The sequence below is a fragment of the Nasonia vitripennis genome, chromosome 3 (assembly GCF_009193385.2).
Source record: "Nasonia vitripennis strain AsymCx chromosome 3, Nvit_psr_1.1, whole genome shotgun sequence".
In the NCBI taxonomy this organism is placed as follows: Eukaryota; Metazoa; Arthropoda; class Insecta; order Hymenoptera; family Pteromalidae; genus Nasonia; species Nasonia vitripennis.
The window spans coordinates 3,602,443-3,618,055 of NC_045759.1; the positions used below are offsets into that span (position 1 = coordinate 3,602,443).

A 15,613-nucleotide genomic window follows, 5' to 3' on the forward strand; every position below is an offset into this window, starting at 1 on the left:
CGCGAATTCCAAGTTTGTCTCACTTATTTTGCCCTTTGCTCGAGGATATAAACCAGTCGTGTGTGTCACGAGATTTTCTCTAAAAATCGAACGCATCAATCCGACGAACAACGAATTCGCTCGCGTCAGTCATTACGTAAATGCACAGAATGTCGAGAGCGAGAGAGAAGGGAAAGTCACACGCGAGCGCTCGCGTGGCTAAATAATGATGTGCGAACGCACGTGACCCAGAAGTCATTAAAAGCTCCCCGTGCGCGCGAGCTTGCGTATCGAGGCGAACCGTCTAGCGGCGCTTAAAATTTCATGCGCGTACGTTTGCGCAAGATTCCAGCATCAGGCACAGAGACCTTGAGCGCGGATAATGAATAAATTGTGCAATACACCATCGTCCGCTCTTATATCCTCGCCATCGTGTGCGAGTATACGTGTACGAATAAAGCATGGGGTGGGATTAACCATTTTCCAGGCTAGACTAAGCAAAAGTATACCCTCAAGATGTTCTCTGGATGTCGCGGCATCGCCGACTGGGGCTGAAACTGTATACAGAGTCAACGGAGAACAAGTGCGGGCGGTCGCGATGCTCTAACGCGTGGTCGATTTGCGATTTTTTTCTACCTTGGTGAGATAAGAAACGAAAAAAGTGGGCGATCAGCAGAAAACTAGGCGAAGATGATGAGCGTTGAGCACAGATTCATCAGCCAGCTGTCCGTCGACAGCGAGGACGGCAGGCAGTCGTCGAAGGACTCGGTGCGTAGAGCGACCTTGGTCGATGATGTTGTAATCTCTGTATTGTTGTCTTTCATCCATTTATTTTTTGGTTTCTGTTTTAATTTATCGTCATGGCTGTGATTTATTCATCCCTGAGTGTGTGCGAAAGAGAAAAGCTGTATATTTTCGGCAAGTGCGGCAAGAAGTTTTATTGCGCGGAGAGAGAAAAGATAAAAGTTGGAAATTAGCTTTCATTCAAAATCTACTTTTAAACGTTTCGAACAGTAGATCAAACTTTCGAAACTTTACGACGGTCCCCTCGTCTCCTCTGGACTCCTGCCTCATACTTTTCGGTTTGTAACTTTTCTCATATTCCTCCGACGGGAATCCAGCTGAATCGACAAATTTTTATTTTCCAGCGTGTAAAGAGACAACTGCCAGTAGCGGAAATAATATCGGATTCACCCTTTTATTTGAATCAGGTATCTCGGAACGATTAACGCGTCCGACTGGTTCCGTCTTCTACTACTGACAAAGGAATTGCGCATCGGGACGACAGGAAACTGTATACGCTCTATAACCCCCCGTTGAACGGAGGGAAAAGGTTTCGACGACATAATACAGAGAGAACACGCGCCAATCAATCATCACACAGCATACTTTTCGCATCGGACTCGTGTCGCCGTTGCGCACGTGTGATTCTCACGTTCCTCGCGGCATCGTCAACTCGACGGCTCGTGTGTGAGGCTACATAGCCGCTGTAACCCTCCCCTCATCGGCTCCTTAACTCGCGGACACGTGTGTCCCGTGCCTCGTGTCGTCTGGCGCGCGTATGGCTACACCCGAAGCTATAATCGTAATTGCCCGCGTAATCACCGACTCGTCTCTCTCTCTCTCTCTCTTTTCCCCTTTCATTTCGCAGAAGCAAAGAGAAAGAGAGAGAGAGAGAGAGAGAGGTGTTTTTCGCCTTTTGGAGACTGTCCGCGCGTAAGAGAGACGCGTCGCGTAACGCTATTACGTACGGTGAGACGCCAAGGGTAAACAGCGCGCTAGACTCGTGCTGTTTACGTAAAATTTGCCGCTTTTTTATTCTCTCCTCGCTTTCCAGGGGAGGTCGTCGAGGGTATTGTTTTTGCCTTTGCTGTTGTACGAGGGTTAGGCTTTACGCTCTAGTAACTTCTTTTTGTTTTACTTGATAGCGGAGGGAAAATTTGCTCCGAGAGACCAGCAATTATGGGCTGCGAACTATCCGCCAAGTCGTGAGAGAAACTTCTGGGGTATAACTATGCGTCTTGGACAACTCAATTGAAAGTTCGTGTACTTGAAATTATATTATTTGTTGTACGACGTCAGTTGGGGCTGCGATTACTTCCCGTAATTATATGCAAATAGAGGTTCTTTTTAAATTAATCGTGAAACAAATGTAAACAACAATTTCGAACCGATATTGGTTCAGTCTATAAATTGAACCGAAAATGAAATCTTTCATCCCGTAAAAGCGTACTTTACGGATGGTATGCGCACAACTTGATTTGCGCGTCAATTCGACTCCTCAAAAGGTATTGAGTCCTCTTCTCTCTTTTACCTTTTGACGTCATCGAAAACGAAGTCTTCGTCGTTCAAAAATAGCATTTCCGCCTCTCTTTTCAGTTATTTTGTTTGAGTTTACTTTGTTTCTTATATTGAAGAACATCATGTCGCATTTTATATTTTATAATTTTTTTTTTTTTCTATTAATCAATAAGTCACCACCGATGTCAATCGATTGTCCTAATGAGACTCATATTTTTGTTTACAGGATACGCGCACTCATGTTGTCGTCGAGTTATATGACACCGAACGTTCCTACGTCGAGGCCTTGCAAATACTAGTCAATGTAAGTATAGTTTATTATTATACTAGTGATAAATCGCTACAGTTAAAACATTGGACAAAAAGTCGTTCTGCACCATACTTTTTTCTCAAACTCGAATCACATCGGATATACTCGCCGAAAACAAAACAGCGTATTTCCCTTCGACCTTTCCGGCCAAAGACAATTTCTCTGCGCTGCCAGCACCTAATCCAATACACCCCCATCCGGAGAGCTCAGAGCTCAATCCAAATTCCCCGCATAATTCCATAGACAAAAGCCTGTTGGCTTGACGATGTGCCTTTGAAAGCGGCAATTTCTCATATCCATACACTAACGCACATACACACACTCACATTCAGCTTCAGCGCGACCTATACGAACAAAGTGCTTATCGGTCCACTTCGGGAGTACAGCACGCGCGGGACGACTGATAAACCGTTTTGCTTCTCTCTGACTCTTCATACTCGCAAAAGCGTCGCTGTGCTGGACGGCTGCTGGAGATCGATATGTGTCGGTTGACAAATCGAGTGAGCTGATTATGTAGTAGCTTTTGTTGCTGCGATAGTTCCGGAGAACGCCTACGTATACTTTTCGTATAAAAACATTATACTTTTATTAGAGAATCCGAGACTCATTTGGTTCGCGCCCACGGGATGTTTGCCTTATTTTTAGTCGATTTTCTTTGTTTACGAGATCGGTTGCAGGTTCGCGCGGGAGCAACATTTTTCAACGGGTAAACATATCTGGTTCACTTGAAAATTATTCCGACTGGCAAACAAGATTGCTGGGTATATAGCTGCGAGCGTATTAATTAGCGGCTTTGTTTGCGTAGAGCGCGAAAAAACGTTAACAATTTTCTCATCTCGAAAGCGAGAAACTGAGGAAGGTACACTGAAATATCCGATAATCTGATTGCAGTTTAAAAAAAAACCACGCTACATCTATAATTAGCCGCTTTTTTCTAACCCCCGTGTTTACCTATCGTACAAAGTACAAAAAACCTAGGGATGATGTTTATTTTCGAATCGATATAACGCGAAAATCTCGTCGACTATGCTATTATCCACGTGCAGGTACATTACTATTAGATCGTATGACGTAATAGATTCTATTGGAAACGTGTATTCTTAACTCGGGGCACGTTTCTTGACGTTCCTGCCAACAGTGTGTGTGTGTGGGATGTTTCGTAATTAATTATATTAAACAAAGCGAATAATTTATATTTCTCTTATTTCTGCAGACGAGAGTTCCTTGAATTATTACAGGGAATTTTTATCCCACGCAAAATAGCGGCCCTGTTTTTACAACTGCAGCGGACGTGTACCTGTCAAGCGCATTGTATCCGAACTCCTGGAGATAAATGAAATTTGCGTAACGAACTTTGGTATACACTGCGTGCATTCAGAATAGAACAAAGAAAATGCAAAAATCTTTTTTAAAATTGCTCTTATTTACGCCGAATGAAATTAAAGCTATACTGTGCTCGGGTTTCACACTGCGCGTAAAAGAAATTTATGATTGTAATTAATTTTGACGCTAGCTAGTAATTGGGGACGAAACTTCTTTTTGCAAACGTGTACATCGTGCTCGGCGTGTGATATATAAAAGTTTAATTAGTTTAACGCTCGCCATAATTAAATAGGCTATCGATTTTTCTCTCTCGTTGTGTTTTTGCTCGCTTAGCCATAACCATATCGAGTTATCCCCTCTATAAAAAAATGTACGTTCGAAATAAAAAACGTGGAAATAAAATAGGCCGAATTGGTCAGCCTTGTGCCAGGAGCGGTAACTCAACCGCAAAGTCCTTCGATAATCCTTTCACCCAATTGATAAATGTCACGGAACAAATTTTCAAACTTGCGGCGGCGATTCGAATTCAAGGGAAACCGCGCGCTTCATCGCGAATTTCCATCCGTTATACTCTCGCTTAAAATTCAACCAAGTCACAGAGAAGAACGTCGCGAAAATAGGTCAAAGGTTCAGCATCTGCTGTAATTCCGCGAGCGCATTGTTTCGTTCGAAATTTTCCGAGCGAGAAATAATAACCGCGACGCGATTTTTCAAGTGTCTCGGGCGCTCGCGCCTTTTTACACCCGGCTCCCAAAATAGTCGTCCGTTCCGGCGATTGATCGCTGCCGCGAGTGTTAAATTTATCGCTTCGAATTCATTTGGATTTCGAGTGCGTTACGGGCCGCATTACAGGCAAAATTACAAGCTGATTTTAATTAAACGCGTGACAAACTATGAGGTGTCATACTCGCTCTGATGTGCAACGAAAGCTCGCGTAATTCCGCGAAATCGAGGAACTTATCGCAGCTCCTTGCCCCGTCCATGACTAATTTATAATCGTGTAGCGGCTTACTGCGCTGAAACTCATCCCGAAAGGGCAAACGCGATCCTTTTCCTAAGCGGCGTCATATCCCCGTGGCCTCCGCTGCTGCTGCTGCTGCGCCGGTAAACAATAAATTATTTATCGCGCGAGCGTTGGGTGCATCGGAGCTTCTGCGTACATACGGCGTCTCGCGCGATGGTATTTTCCGGGGTAAACAAGATTTTCGAGGCCTGTTTATTTCGCACCCGAGAGAGCGCGACATCGTAATTCCAGATGGGCGGCTCTCTTTCTCGACGCCGCTTGTTAAAGTGTGTATAGTCTGCGCAGTAGTTTCGCGTAAAAAGATTTTAACACAATGTTTGACGCTTATATAAGACTGCGAAGCTCCGTATCTAAATTATTCGGAATCCCTTGGTTCTGCAATGTCGATTTCGAATTCAAGGCTCGCGATGCTGAAAATGCTCCCGGAGGCGGCGTAATCCTCGCGATCAAACAGACAAGTAAATAGATCTCTCGTCTGCGACGAGCAAAGAAAACACGCGGAGAGAGATGATGATCCAGACGCGAGAGCTACAAGGCTCAGCCTCGAGAGCGGCGCTCAACTAATGCATACAGCACAGCGGTGTGTTCTATATCGCGGCCGAGACCTCGATGGAGAGTTTTCATCGGCCTCTCTTTACAAGGAAAACTGGACCGAATTACGCGGCGCTCGCGCATACGGCTAATGCATATACAGCTGCGCTGCGAAAGCAAGTATACGCTAACTATGCAATTTTCCGGATTTTCGCATGCACGTGTGCTTTTCTCCTCCTCTCTTTGCCTTTTGTTTTTTGTTGCCTCGAGGGCACTTGTATCGATGCGGCAAGTCGCGCGAGTGATATTGGAAACGCGCTCGAGTTTTTATTGCACTTGATTGTATTGGCTGCGGCGGTCGTGGGAGAAGGAGATTTTTTTCCCGTGTATATATAATGAAAAGTATTAATCCTTGTTTTATTGCTCGTTTTGCGATATTGCTTCTCTATATACCTGGAAGCTCGTATAATATAAGAGAACTGAGAGAGCTGCATCGATTATCATACACGCAGGAATATCATTGCGTCGTTAATAAGCCAGAAATTAAGGATCGATAGAGTGTCCTAACTCGTATAAAACATTCAGCCGTAGAAATAATCAGAGGCCCTGGTCGCAAAAAGTAGGACAGGGCTAAAATGCACCACAGCCGACTCGACACGTATGCATCCGCACTAGCGACAAAATCTCTACGCAAATTTCGCGTATAGTCTTTCGGGGCCGATCGTAAAAGCGCCATATGCGCGCGAGCTGCAGAATTTCGAGGCCAGTTCTCGCCGAAAGCTTCTCTCTTTCTCTCTCTCTTTCTCTCTCTCTCTCAACGTCTGCGGCGTGTGTTCTCCAAAAAGACGCGGGAAACTCATGTAAATACGAGCTTGCTTATATATATATATATATATATGCTCTTGATATTTGTTTGCGTAAGAGAAAATAAGACCGAAAACTTTCGGCTTACGTTACGTGCGAATAGAGCTTTCTTCTTAACGTTAGACATATTTTCAAATAACCTCTCGATATCAAAGCCGAATCCGAATCACGAAAATAAACGGAAAAGCTCGTTCATTACACGCCTCGTGAATCACCGGAATCGCACGCTAATTAACAATTCGCGATACAAAGAATACACTCGACAAGCTTTACGAGCTCATAAAGCCAAATAGCGGCCCGCGCGTTGTAAAGCCATCGAAAAATAACGCCTCGAAAATCCCCGGCTCGCGCGCAAAATCGATATTCCACTCGTCGCCTCAACGATGCACTCGGCGTGTATATATATATATATATATATATATATATATATATATATATATATATATATATATGTGTATATATCTCGAACCGCCCGGCACCCAACTTATTATAAAGCACGTGACTGTCGTGGTAACGACACTTATATTCGAGCTGCGGAAGAAAGAGAAAACGAAAAACAGTATATGCATCGAAAACAAAGGAAAGAAAGAGGCGTCGGAGATCGCGGGGGAATATAAAGAGAAGTATTTACGTTGAGCGATGAATTATACGCTGCCGAGAGAGAATGAGGGTTTATGAAGGAATTTCGCGACTGCGGGTGGAATTCATCATCGTTACTTATCGGCTCTTTGTGCTGCACGTGGCGATTAGCGCGGAGTGAACGCTCTCTCCCACTGGTTCGGGTGACGAGAGCTTTGTTTTCGGAGGTGTGTGGAGTTGATCGTCAAGCTCTTTTTTTCGGAGAAAAAGAAAAATACAGCGTTGCGGCGCTGTAGAGAGAGAAACTTTTTGCAGAAAAAGCGGGGCAAGTTTGAAATGGGAGTTTTAATTAAATTTAAAATTTCGGAGCTTGCGGAGTACAGTGAAAAATCTACCCTTGTTCGGAATCCTCTTACTCCCACGACGGAGTTTACTCCGAGTAGAAAGAGATTAAGCTCCGCTTTGCGCAGTGCGAAAGTGTACGTTTAAAAAAGTGTGTATGTAAACAGGTGATAAACAACGTGTTATTCGATAAATTTTCATCATCTTATCGGCCGGCTGCACTTTAATTCGATCATGTCTTCAATGCTCCCACTCTCAATTAAGCGTTAATTGCAGCCGCGCGGCGAGCATTACACATGGCATTTAAGGCGAAATGTATTTTACGGTCGGGTTAACGACGTGAGTAATCGAGGCTTGAATAAATATACACCTGTAATTGGCAACGATAATTCGTTATGAGGATAAAAAAGTATGGTGCAAAACGGCTCGTCTCTTTGTCAAAGCCGAAAATCCGCGGGCTTAGCAAAGCCGAGAGAAAGACAGCGAGAGACGCGGCGCAATATCAAAAATAATGCGAAGGATGAAGACGAATGCGGGAAGCCTTGAGACTCTTTTCCAGTGCGATGAAAATAAATTGACATCGTTATTCGCGACGGAGCCGGCGCGTATATGGTTGCGGAGAGCCGATTAGGGATTACAGCCTGAGCTGCTGTATACGAGTGCTTTCTTTAGAGACGTTTATGATTGTTGTTATTTCAGAAATACCTGCATACCCTCAAGAGCCCGGAAAATGCGCATCTGGTGGACGCAGCCATCGTCGATGAGATATTCTATCAGGTAACGCTTCACGAGTATTTATGCTTTTGTAGAATCACATTATACGATGGCTTTTATCCAACTTGAATCGTTAATCAAAGAGAAGACATTTACCACTGCAAATAAAAGATCCCGATCGCAAAGTCAAAGTAGAGCAGCGTCTCGCTAATCTCCCTGAGAGACAAAGCTCGCGCGTATAACGGTCACGTAAACAGCGCAAGCTTACGCCCCCCGACTTTCAATTCTGCACGCAGGTCCCTGCGATCCTCAGTCACCATGAGGTATTTCTGGAGGAATTACGCAAGCGCCTGGAGACCTGGGAGCTGCGGCAAACAATCGGCGACGTCTTCCTCGAGGTGGTAAGCATCGCTCTTTTATTCCCTTATTTACTCCTGCGCTCAAAGCTCCTTCTCGTGCAATTACTCAATCGACTCGCTCGATGGAAGAAAAGTCTTTCCCTCTATTTACGTCCCTCTCTTTCTCTGCGCAGTTCACCAAGCCAGTGGTACTCGAGACGTACACGCTGTTCCTCGACAACTGGAAGTCCGCGAAGAAGGCCATCAAAACGACGTGCCAGGCCAAGCCGGCTTTCGCTCGATTCCTCGAGGTGGGTATTTTGAAAAAGCTCAAAGCTCTGTATTGTGTGTAACGAGAATAAGGATCGATCGATTTTCAGACGATGGAGCGCGAGCACAAGGGCAAACTTGGCCTGGACCAGCTGCTGATCAAACCTGTGCAGAAGATTCCGCGGTACGAGCTACTGATTCAGCGGCTGCTCAAGCATACGGACACCTCGCATCCGGACTATCAGCTTCTCACCGCCGCCCTCAAGGAAGTTCACGAGCTCGTCGTCAAGATCAATTGCACCGAGAGGGAGTCCCTCGAGTGGGAGCAACAACAGACTACCCTAAAGGAGGTCCAGTCGCTGGTCGAAGGACTCGCCGGTATCGTCACTAACGACAGGTACAATACGAATTCTTAAGATCGAGGGAACGAGGGTGATAAAAGCTCCTCGTAAGAGCATTGCGGAACAGCGATTACGAGTTCGGAATTTGGCTTACGAGTCCGTTAATTGATCCTCCGCAGGGCTTTCATCCGACACGATTTGGTGAGCATCGCCTCCAACCAAGGCACGCGGAAGGAGCGCGGGCTCTTTCTCTTCTCGGATCTTCTTGTTATCACCAGCATTAAGCGGCGGAGCGGAACGATTAGGAAACCATCCACGTAAGTATAGCCGCTTTATCTCTGCGTAACTACCCGATATGCGTAACAATCGCCAGCATTGGAAAATTAAAAATACGTCGTTACGTATCGATCGACTTACGTATTATTTACTGCATCGTGACGCTTTCGCAGGAGCTCTTGTCCCAACAGTCTGGTTGGTCTGCTGGAGGCGAACAAGTACAAGATGCTCATGAGGATTCCCCTCGACGACCTGGAAGTTATGAAAGGTAGAGATTGTTTGTTTGGAATTATACTTTGATGATAATCACTGATGAACCGTTGTTGCTTTACAGCCAAAGACGAGAACCTGAGACGGATGGCTCGAGAGGTGGACCACCTCAGGGAGGACTGCGCGACGTTGGGACAGCTTCAGGAACTCGCGGCGACGTTGCACGGAGCCAAGCAGCAACTCGAGGATCTCATCAAGGAGATGCTGGGACAGACGCAGAAGCAACTGGCTGAACGTAACGCAGCCCACTCGCAACTCGCCTGCCTCGAGCTCACGCTTAACACGCAGTTAGTTGATTTTCTATTTTTGAGACGCTGTATTTAGAACGTTAAGAAGCTGGAGTTAATGAAAAATTTACCAATTTCAGAGCTGGCATGGAGAATATTTCTGTGATGTTCGCGAAGCCTGACAAACGAGCCAGTTGGGAGGAGAGTTTCAACGAGGCTAAACAGAAATTAGGTAACTATCAGCCCTTTCAAACCTGTAAACCAAAACGATTATCTTGTGCCGCTAACGTGTCGTAATTTCCAGCCGCTTCGACCGACCGAAGGCCAGTTCCGGAGTTCGTGGGCCCACTGCCGGTGCGTAAAACGAGAGCCGGTCTACAGTTCACCTGCGCAGCACCTACGTTAGCGAACGGTCAAGGCGCCCGCGATGTCTGGGTCTGCAACAGCGACGGTTACGTTGGCCAAGTTTGCGTACTGAGCTTGAGCCCGGAACCACCTCAGGTTACCTCTTGCAATGGCGTGTGCAACGCGAGGATCCTCTGCGTTGCCGGCATTCCTGCCTGCACTACTGTGTAAGTTTATTTTTCAAAGGCCGTTCGTTAAATTACTGAAATCTTTAGCACTTGATAAAAGAAGTTAGTGGTTTCAAAATATATTTACGAACTATCCTCACTGCGCTCTTTGTAGATCAAATTCCTGCGCACCTATTAACTTTGTTAATAATAAAAGTGGTGTTGGTGTTTCTATTCAAAATACGGACACGAGTAGTGGAAATATTCAACTAGACAGGTACTTAGGAAAATCGAGGGTTGCGTTGCTTTGCCATTAAAAAAACTAATAAGTGATTTGATAACATTCCCTTAATTCAACCCTTAATTCAATTCTTCTAACCACTTTATTTGGGGTTTCGCTAACATTGTAATATTGTACCTGAAATAACCAATCGTTGTACGCTGTGGGAACGAAATAACAATTGACATCAATATCTACTAACGATATGATAATTCAGTAACAAAACTTATTTCAACACCGTGTAAAAACTTACAGCTCGAGTTCCGACGACTCGGACTCGGACGACATTCCATGCGCGGACACGGCAAGTGCCTCGATCGGCGGTGACGCCTCGAGCCTCGAAGGCGGCATCGTTGACGAGGACTCGAACCAGCCGACCATGTGGCTTGGTACCGAGGACGGCTGCGTCCACGTCTTCAACTGCAGCGACAACATCAGGATCAAGAAGAACAAGGTCAAGATACTGCATAGCAGTAGCGTTCATTGTATTATGTGAGTTTCTGACACGTATCCTAGCTGTTAATTCTCTCATATTTTAAATTGTTCATCAATGCCCAACCTGTTCACAGATATTTGGACAATAAAGTATTCTTATCCTTGGCGAACGGCGATATTACCGTTTACTCGCGAGATCATCGTAAGTACAGAAAGTCACTTTAATGTAGAAAGCTAATCATGTTCCACGTGTTTTTAACGTAAATACATCTTTACTTTAGTGGGTGGCTGGAACACTGCTGAACCGACAAGTCTATCAGTCGGTACGGTAGCTTCCCCGGTGACGAAGATGCTACCGGTCTCGGGCAAGCTCTGGTGTGGCAGCCACAACAGCGTCAAGATCCTGAACACGTACTCGCTGGAGATCGAGCACACGTTCACGGTTAGCGCCGACAGCAACCGGCCGATATCCTGTATGGCCAGCTCGGGTGGCCTCGGCGTCTGGATATCGCTGCACAACAGCGCCGTTCTCAAGCTCTTCCACGCTGGCACCTACGAGTGCCTCGCCGACGTCAACATTGCCCCGGCCGTCACCAATATGCTTGCCAGTAAGTGTCGACTCTGACTCCGTCATGAGGCTAAGCCGAGGCTCGTGAAATTTATTTTAACGAAAACATTCCTCTCGTTGCAGATTGCGATGACATAATTCGACAGCACAAGGCCGCCTGTCTGAGGGTGACCGCACTGTTGGCGTGTAACGAGCTTCTGTGGATCGGTACCAGTGCGGGGGTGCTGCTCACGGTGCCGATACCCCACATCAAGCCATCCACACTGAGAATGTCGCAGGCGCCCGTAGTAACTGGTTTGTGTTCTCTATAAACTCGTTGGTGTTCGATAAAATTACCGAGCAAAAGCTAAACGTTCTCTTCGTCGTAGGTATACCACACGGTCACACTGGCCACGTGCGATTCCTCACCTGCGTGGAGATCGCTAGTCCACCAAAGAGCGAACCTCGACCCAAGGTCAATCGCTACTCGCTCAAGGGAAGCAAGTCTCTGATGGGTCAGCACAGCAGTAGTCTCAGCAGTTCAGGTAGTACCACGAGCAGCGGCTCCGGCGGTGCCGAACGCGGACGCTTACTTGTTATATCCGGAGGCGACGGCTACGAGGACTTCCGAGGACCTCAGGCCTCCGCCGAGCTGCAGGCTGGTCGCGATGATTCGACCAACCATTTGCTGCTCTGGAAGGTTCGTTTCGAAGACAACTATCTGAAATTAAAAACCTTTAAGGTAGGCAAGAGTGAAACTAAAGATTCAATCGTTGCAGGTTTGATAGGGGCTAAAGCGACAGGGTCCAGGGATGGATCCCGGTGATGAAATTGACAGTGCCAGCGAAAGCGCGATGGGGCATGGTACGCCGACGCGCTCACGCACGACTTTGCGTCAGCAGCAGCAGCAGACGCTCGAGGAAGATTTTCGACAACGCAGACGACGGGCTCTTCGCGACAGGCGATCAACCCTCCAAGCTACCCGCCGGGAGTATCACTCCTCCACGCGATAAACAAGCGGCCTACAGACCGCCGCTGCTCTGGATACCCATAGCAAGCGGTTTTCTCTTTATCTCTATACATATAGATTCTTCGCGCTCTTTTGTTTTGCTCTCGTTCCGTTATGGGATACGGAGACAATAAAGTTTCTTTGTGGCAGTAGTGCGAAAGCAACAGTTGTCGAGGAATCACATCTGCGTTATAGGACACGATTGTCCATACTTGAAGGCGTAACCTTGCGCGTAGTCAGACTGTGAATGACGTTTTCTATGAGTGTTTACCGAGGTGTCGTCGTGAGGTTTTTTTTCGATTTGAACGGCAACTATATAGTCAGTTAATCATTGGTCTGTATACTGTTCGGTGTTCGAAGAGAGATGCATTACCACGGAGTTAACGCAGTGTCAGCAGTATTTCAATATTCGACGATGATGTATTGCGTAATCTCTGCATAATACACTAAAAGCTTAAAATGAAGAAAAATATCTGTGATGTCTCATAGAGTTCGATTGCGTACTTAGAATCGAGGATGAACCCAGTTTTGGTCGTCGCATCAAGCAATTTTCTATACCGAGACATTGTACTTCAGACAGGAACGCTTACACCCACTGTGAATGTGTAACGAAAGACAAAAAGTAAATTCGAAATTCCCGTACCAAAACTGTGGCATTTGTTCTAAGCTAACTGTATACGCGAACGTTGACATGCCTCTTAAAATAATTCTGCTTCGCTGTCAAATATTATTTCTGTGCATCGAGACTTTTGTATTTTTGGTGATCCATCGAAAAAGGAGACACATTTTATATTTGTTGAATCGAATGAAGCTGCTTCGCCAAATGCCGGCGAAACGATTCTTTGTATTTGTTGGTAAATTGAGAAGTTTTCGTTCAGATGATAACGAGTCTGAAGAAGCATAATATACATACGGCGTGTATAACGTGTTCCTTGTATGCCATTAAACGCTGTGTATTACGAGTTTTTTTTTAAGTACCTGAAGGGAGTTGACGGTATACCGAGCTTACACGTAGATAGCCAAATCACGAACTGTCGTTTCGTGTATATTTTCAAATGACGTAACGCGCGCCTAAATTATGAATCGAAGTGGATACGTTATAAAGCATCGTACCTATCGCAGGACGAACAAGTGCCAAAATCTACGTTTATATATGTGTAAATAATACGACATTTTTGAAAAATAGCATATCGATATACGTAAATCAAGCGACCTTCGCTTCGAATGATTTGCAAATCTGCAATTGTGCAAGGACAGTTTATTTTTAACGAGTTATCGTAGAAAACTACTAGAACTTTTCTTTCCGCTTTATGGATTTTATCTTTGGACCTAAAATAATCAATACACACGAACTACTGATATACACTACTAAGATGATTAAACAATCAGCATGATTTTTCGAAGATTACTAAGCAAATGGATATATGAAACCTATATACGCGTAAATGTATCGATAAAACTTGCTTAAGCTGTAAATACATGATAATTCTTTGAGCAGAGGACGATTTTTAGTAGCTTTTCATCGACTAAATAAAATTATTATACATGTACGTGTACTTGAGCCAGATGATTCGTTTCAACTATATGTAACGTATTCACGTGTAACTCTATATGAATTACATTGACAGCATGAAATTTTTATTGGTATTTTTGTAACGTGAATGTTAACATTTGACAACAAAGCGTAGATGCCCTTTTCAAAACCGTTTTCTTTGCATCTGATAGATCATTTGCGATTTTGTACATAACAATTTAAGACACACTGCGTTCCGAAAAACATTCTTACTCTTCTTTCGATTTCGAAAAGAAGCTCTTACATTGTTTTTCTTTTTTTTATACATACTCAAACTTTTGTTTAGAATCTAATGTATATTTAATTGTGCACTTCTTTTGTACTTAAAAAGTACATTAAAGAGAATGATTTAGTGTAGAGAGATGATTATTACGATTTTGTTGAAATTAGCGAAGAAACCGTCGCGCAAAAGTTAAATAGAATTCTAACGAGAAGCAAAATTTTGTACATAGCGACGCGGAAGGACGGCTGCTCCAATATCGTTCGCGCCAGTTGATTCGCAACTAGCGAGAAACAACTATTCAATATGAATAATTTAACAAGTTTTCTCAACTCCCATTAGTGATCTGCCATGATTTATCGTAACAACAGTACACTTCCTTTTTACGTTCTAACGCGGAGCAGGCAGGCCGAGTTTATTGTATAGTCGAATGGAAATGCGCAGCGAATTTTTGTATTTTGAATAGAGAAGCGCGATTGTTCAGCGAGAAATGAGACGAGCTCGATTAGATCTATAATTGTCAATTGTTGTGAAATATGTAATTATAGCATTGATGGTGTTATCCACGTGTATGTATGAACCGGGTATGTATATCGAGTTACGAGAAAATCGCGGTATATTATTTATTACACACACAGTGCGTTATGCATGTTATCGCGATGCGAAGAAAATTGTGGTATATAATTCATAAAGTTGAATAAAACGACGGTACACACACACACATATATATATATATATATATATTCAATATAAACTCGATGCGTTTTCATTGTTCATTTAATATCCCGCTTGCGATATCCCGCATTGCACGTAACCCAACATTTACGAATATAAATTGTACATCATGGCGCAAGTAGAAAAAGGCCGCGCACAGTCGGACGGCGCGTTCCATCAGAGAAAAATCCGTCGATTGAAGCCCGACGACACACACGTGTCGAACTCGCTCTCTCTCTCTCTCTCTCTCTCTCTCTCTCTCTCGGGCGCTTTATAGAGCCGGGCGAGTGAATTCCGAGCGAGCCGGACCGAATAACCCCAGGACAACTTTCACAATTAAATCCCAGAAAGAGCTGGGGTTCTCGTGAAATTTGAAGTACGCCTCGGCTCAGCAATCTGCGTTCCTCTGCTACGACTTTATCGGATTGCCGGAGTTGGATGTATAGCTATATACAGGCGCTTCTTTGCAGCGCGAGAGACGACTCGGTGGTTTTGTCGCGCGGGGCATACTGTCCTTTGTCGAACTTTCCAGCCCGGCGTATGGGATTGGAGAAGGAGTTAGGGCCCCCGGGGAATGCAGCGTCGTCCCGGTGCCGAATAGCTCGCTCTCGCATTAATTGTTCATTGTTTTCAG

At 44.9% G+C, this 15,613-nt stretch overlaps 1 protein-coding gene across 8 annotated transcripts in view; it reads left to right on the forward strand.

Annotated features, from left to right (window-relative positions):
- LOC100123336 (rho guanine nucleotide exchange factor 17) overlaps positions 1 to 15,019 on the forward strand; it is a 49,729-nt gene extending 34,710 nt beyond the window's left edge. For 5 of the 8 annotated variants that reach the window (XM_016984449.2, XM_016984446.3, XM_016984447.3 and 2 more), the window contains 17 exons: positions 2,507 to 2,584; positions 7,953 to 8,030; positions 8,264 to 8,368; positions 8,500 to 8,616; positions 8,686 to 8,972; positions 9,096 to 9,233; positions 9,366 to 9,460; positions 9,527 to 9,749; positions 9,830 to 9,921; positions 9,994 to 10,261; positions 10,377 to 10,478; positions 10,737 to 10,973; positions 11,051 to 11,118; positions 11,198 to 11,524; positions 11,605 to 11,778; positions 11,853 to 12,163; positions 12,243 to 15,019. In XM_016984449.2, coding sequence (XP_016839938.1) covers positions 2,507 to 2,584; positions 7,953 to 8,030; positions 8,264 to 8,368; positions 8,500 to 8,616; positions 8,686 to 8,972; positions 9,096 to 9,233; positions 9,366 to 9,460; positions 9,527 to 9,749; positions 9,830 to 9,921; positions 9,994 to 10,261; positions 10,377 to 10,478; positions 10,737 to 10,973; positions 11,051 to 11,118; positions 11,198 to 11,524; positions 11,605 to 11,778; positions 11,853 to 12,163; positions 12,243 to 12,248 — 2,706 coding nt within the window. In that variant the 3' untranslated portion in view covers positions 12,249 to 15,019. The remainder of the gene's footprint in view (positions 1 to 2,506; positions 2,585 to 7,952; positions 8,031 to 8,263; positions 8,369 to 8,499; positions 8,617 to 8,685; positions 8,973 to 9,095; positions 9,234 to 9,365; positions 9,461 to 9,526; positions 9,750 to 9,829; positions 9,922 to 9,993; positions 10,262 to 10,376; positions 10,479 to 10,736; positions 10,974 to 11,050; positions 11,119 to 11,197; positions 11,525 to 11,604; positions 11,779 to 11,852; positions 12,164 to 12,242) is intronic. The other 3 variants (XM_032598014.1, XM_032598015.1, XM_032598016.1) reach the window with 3 other exon arrangements.
- Positions 15,020 to 15,613: the final 594 nt, after the last annotated feature.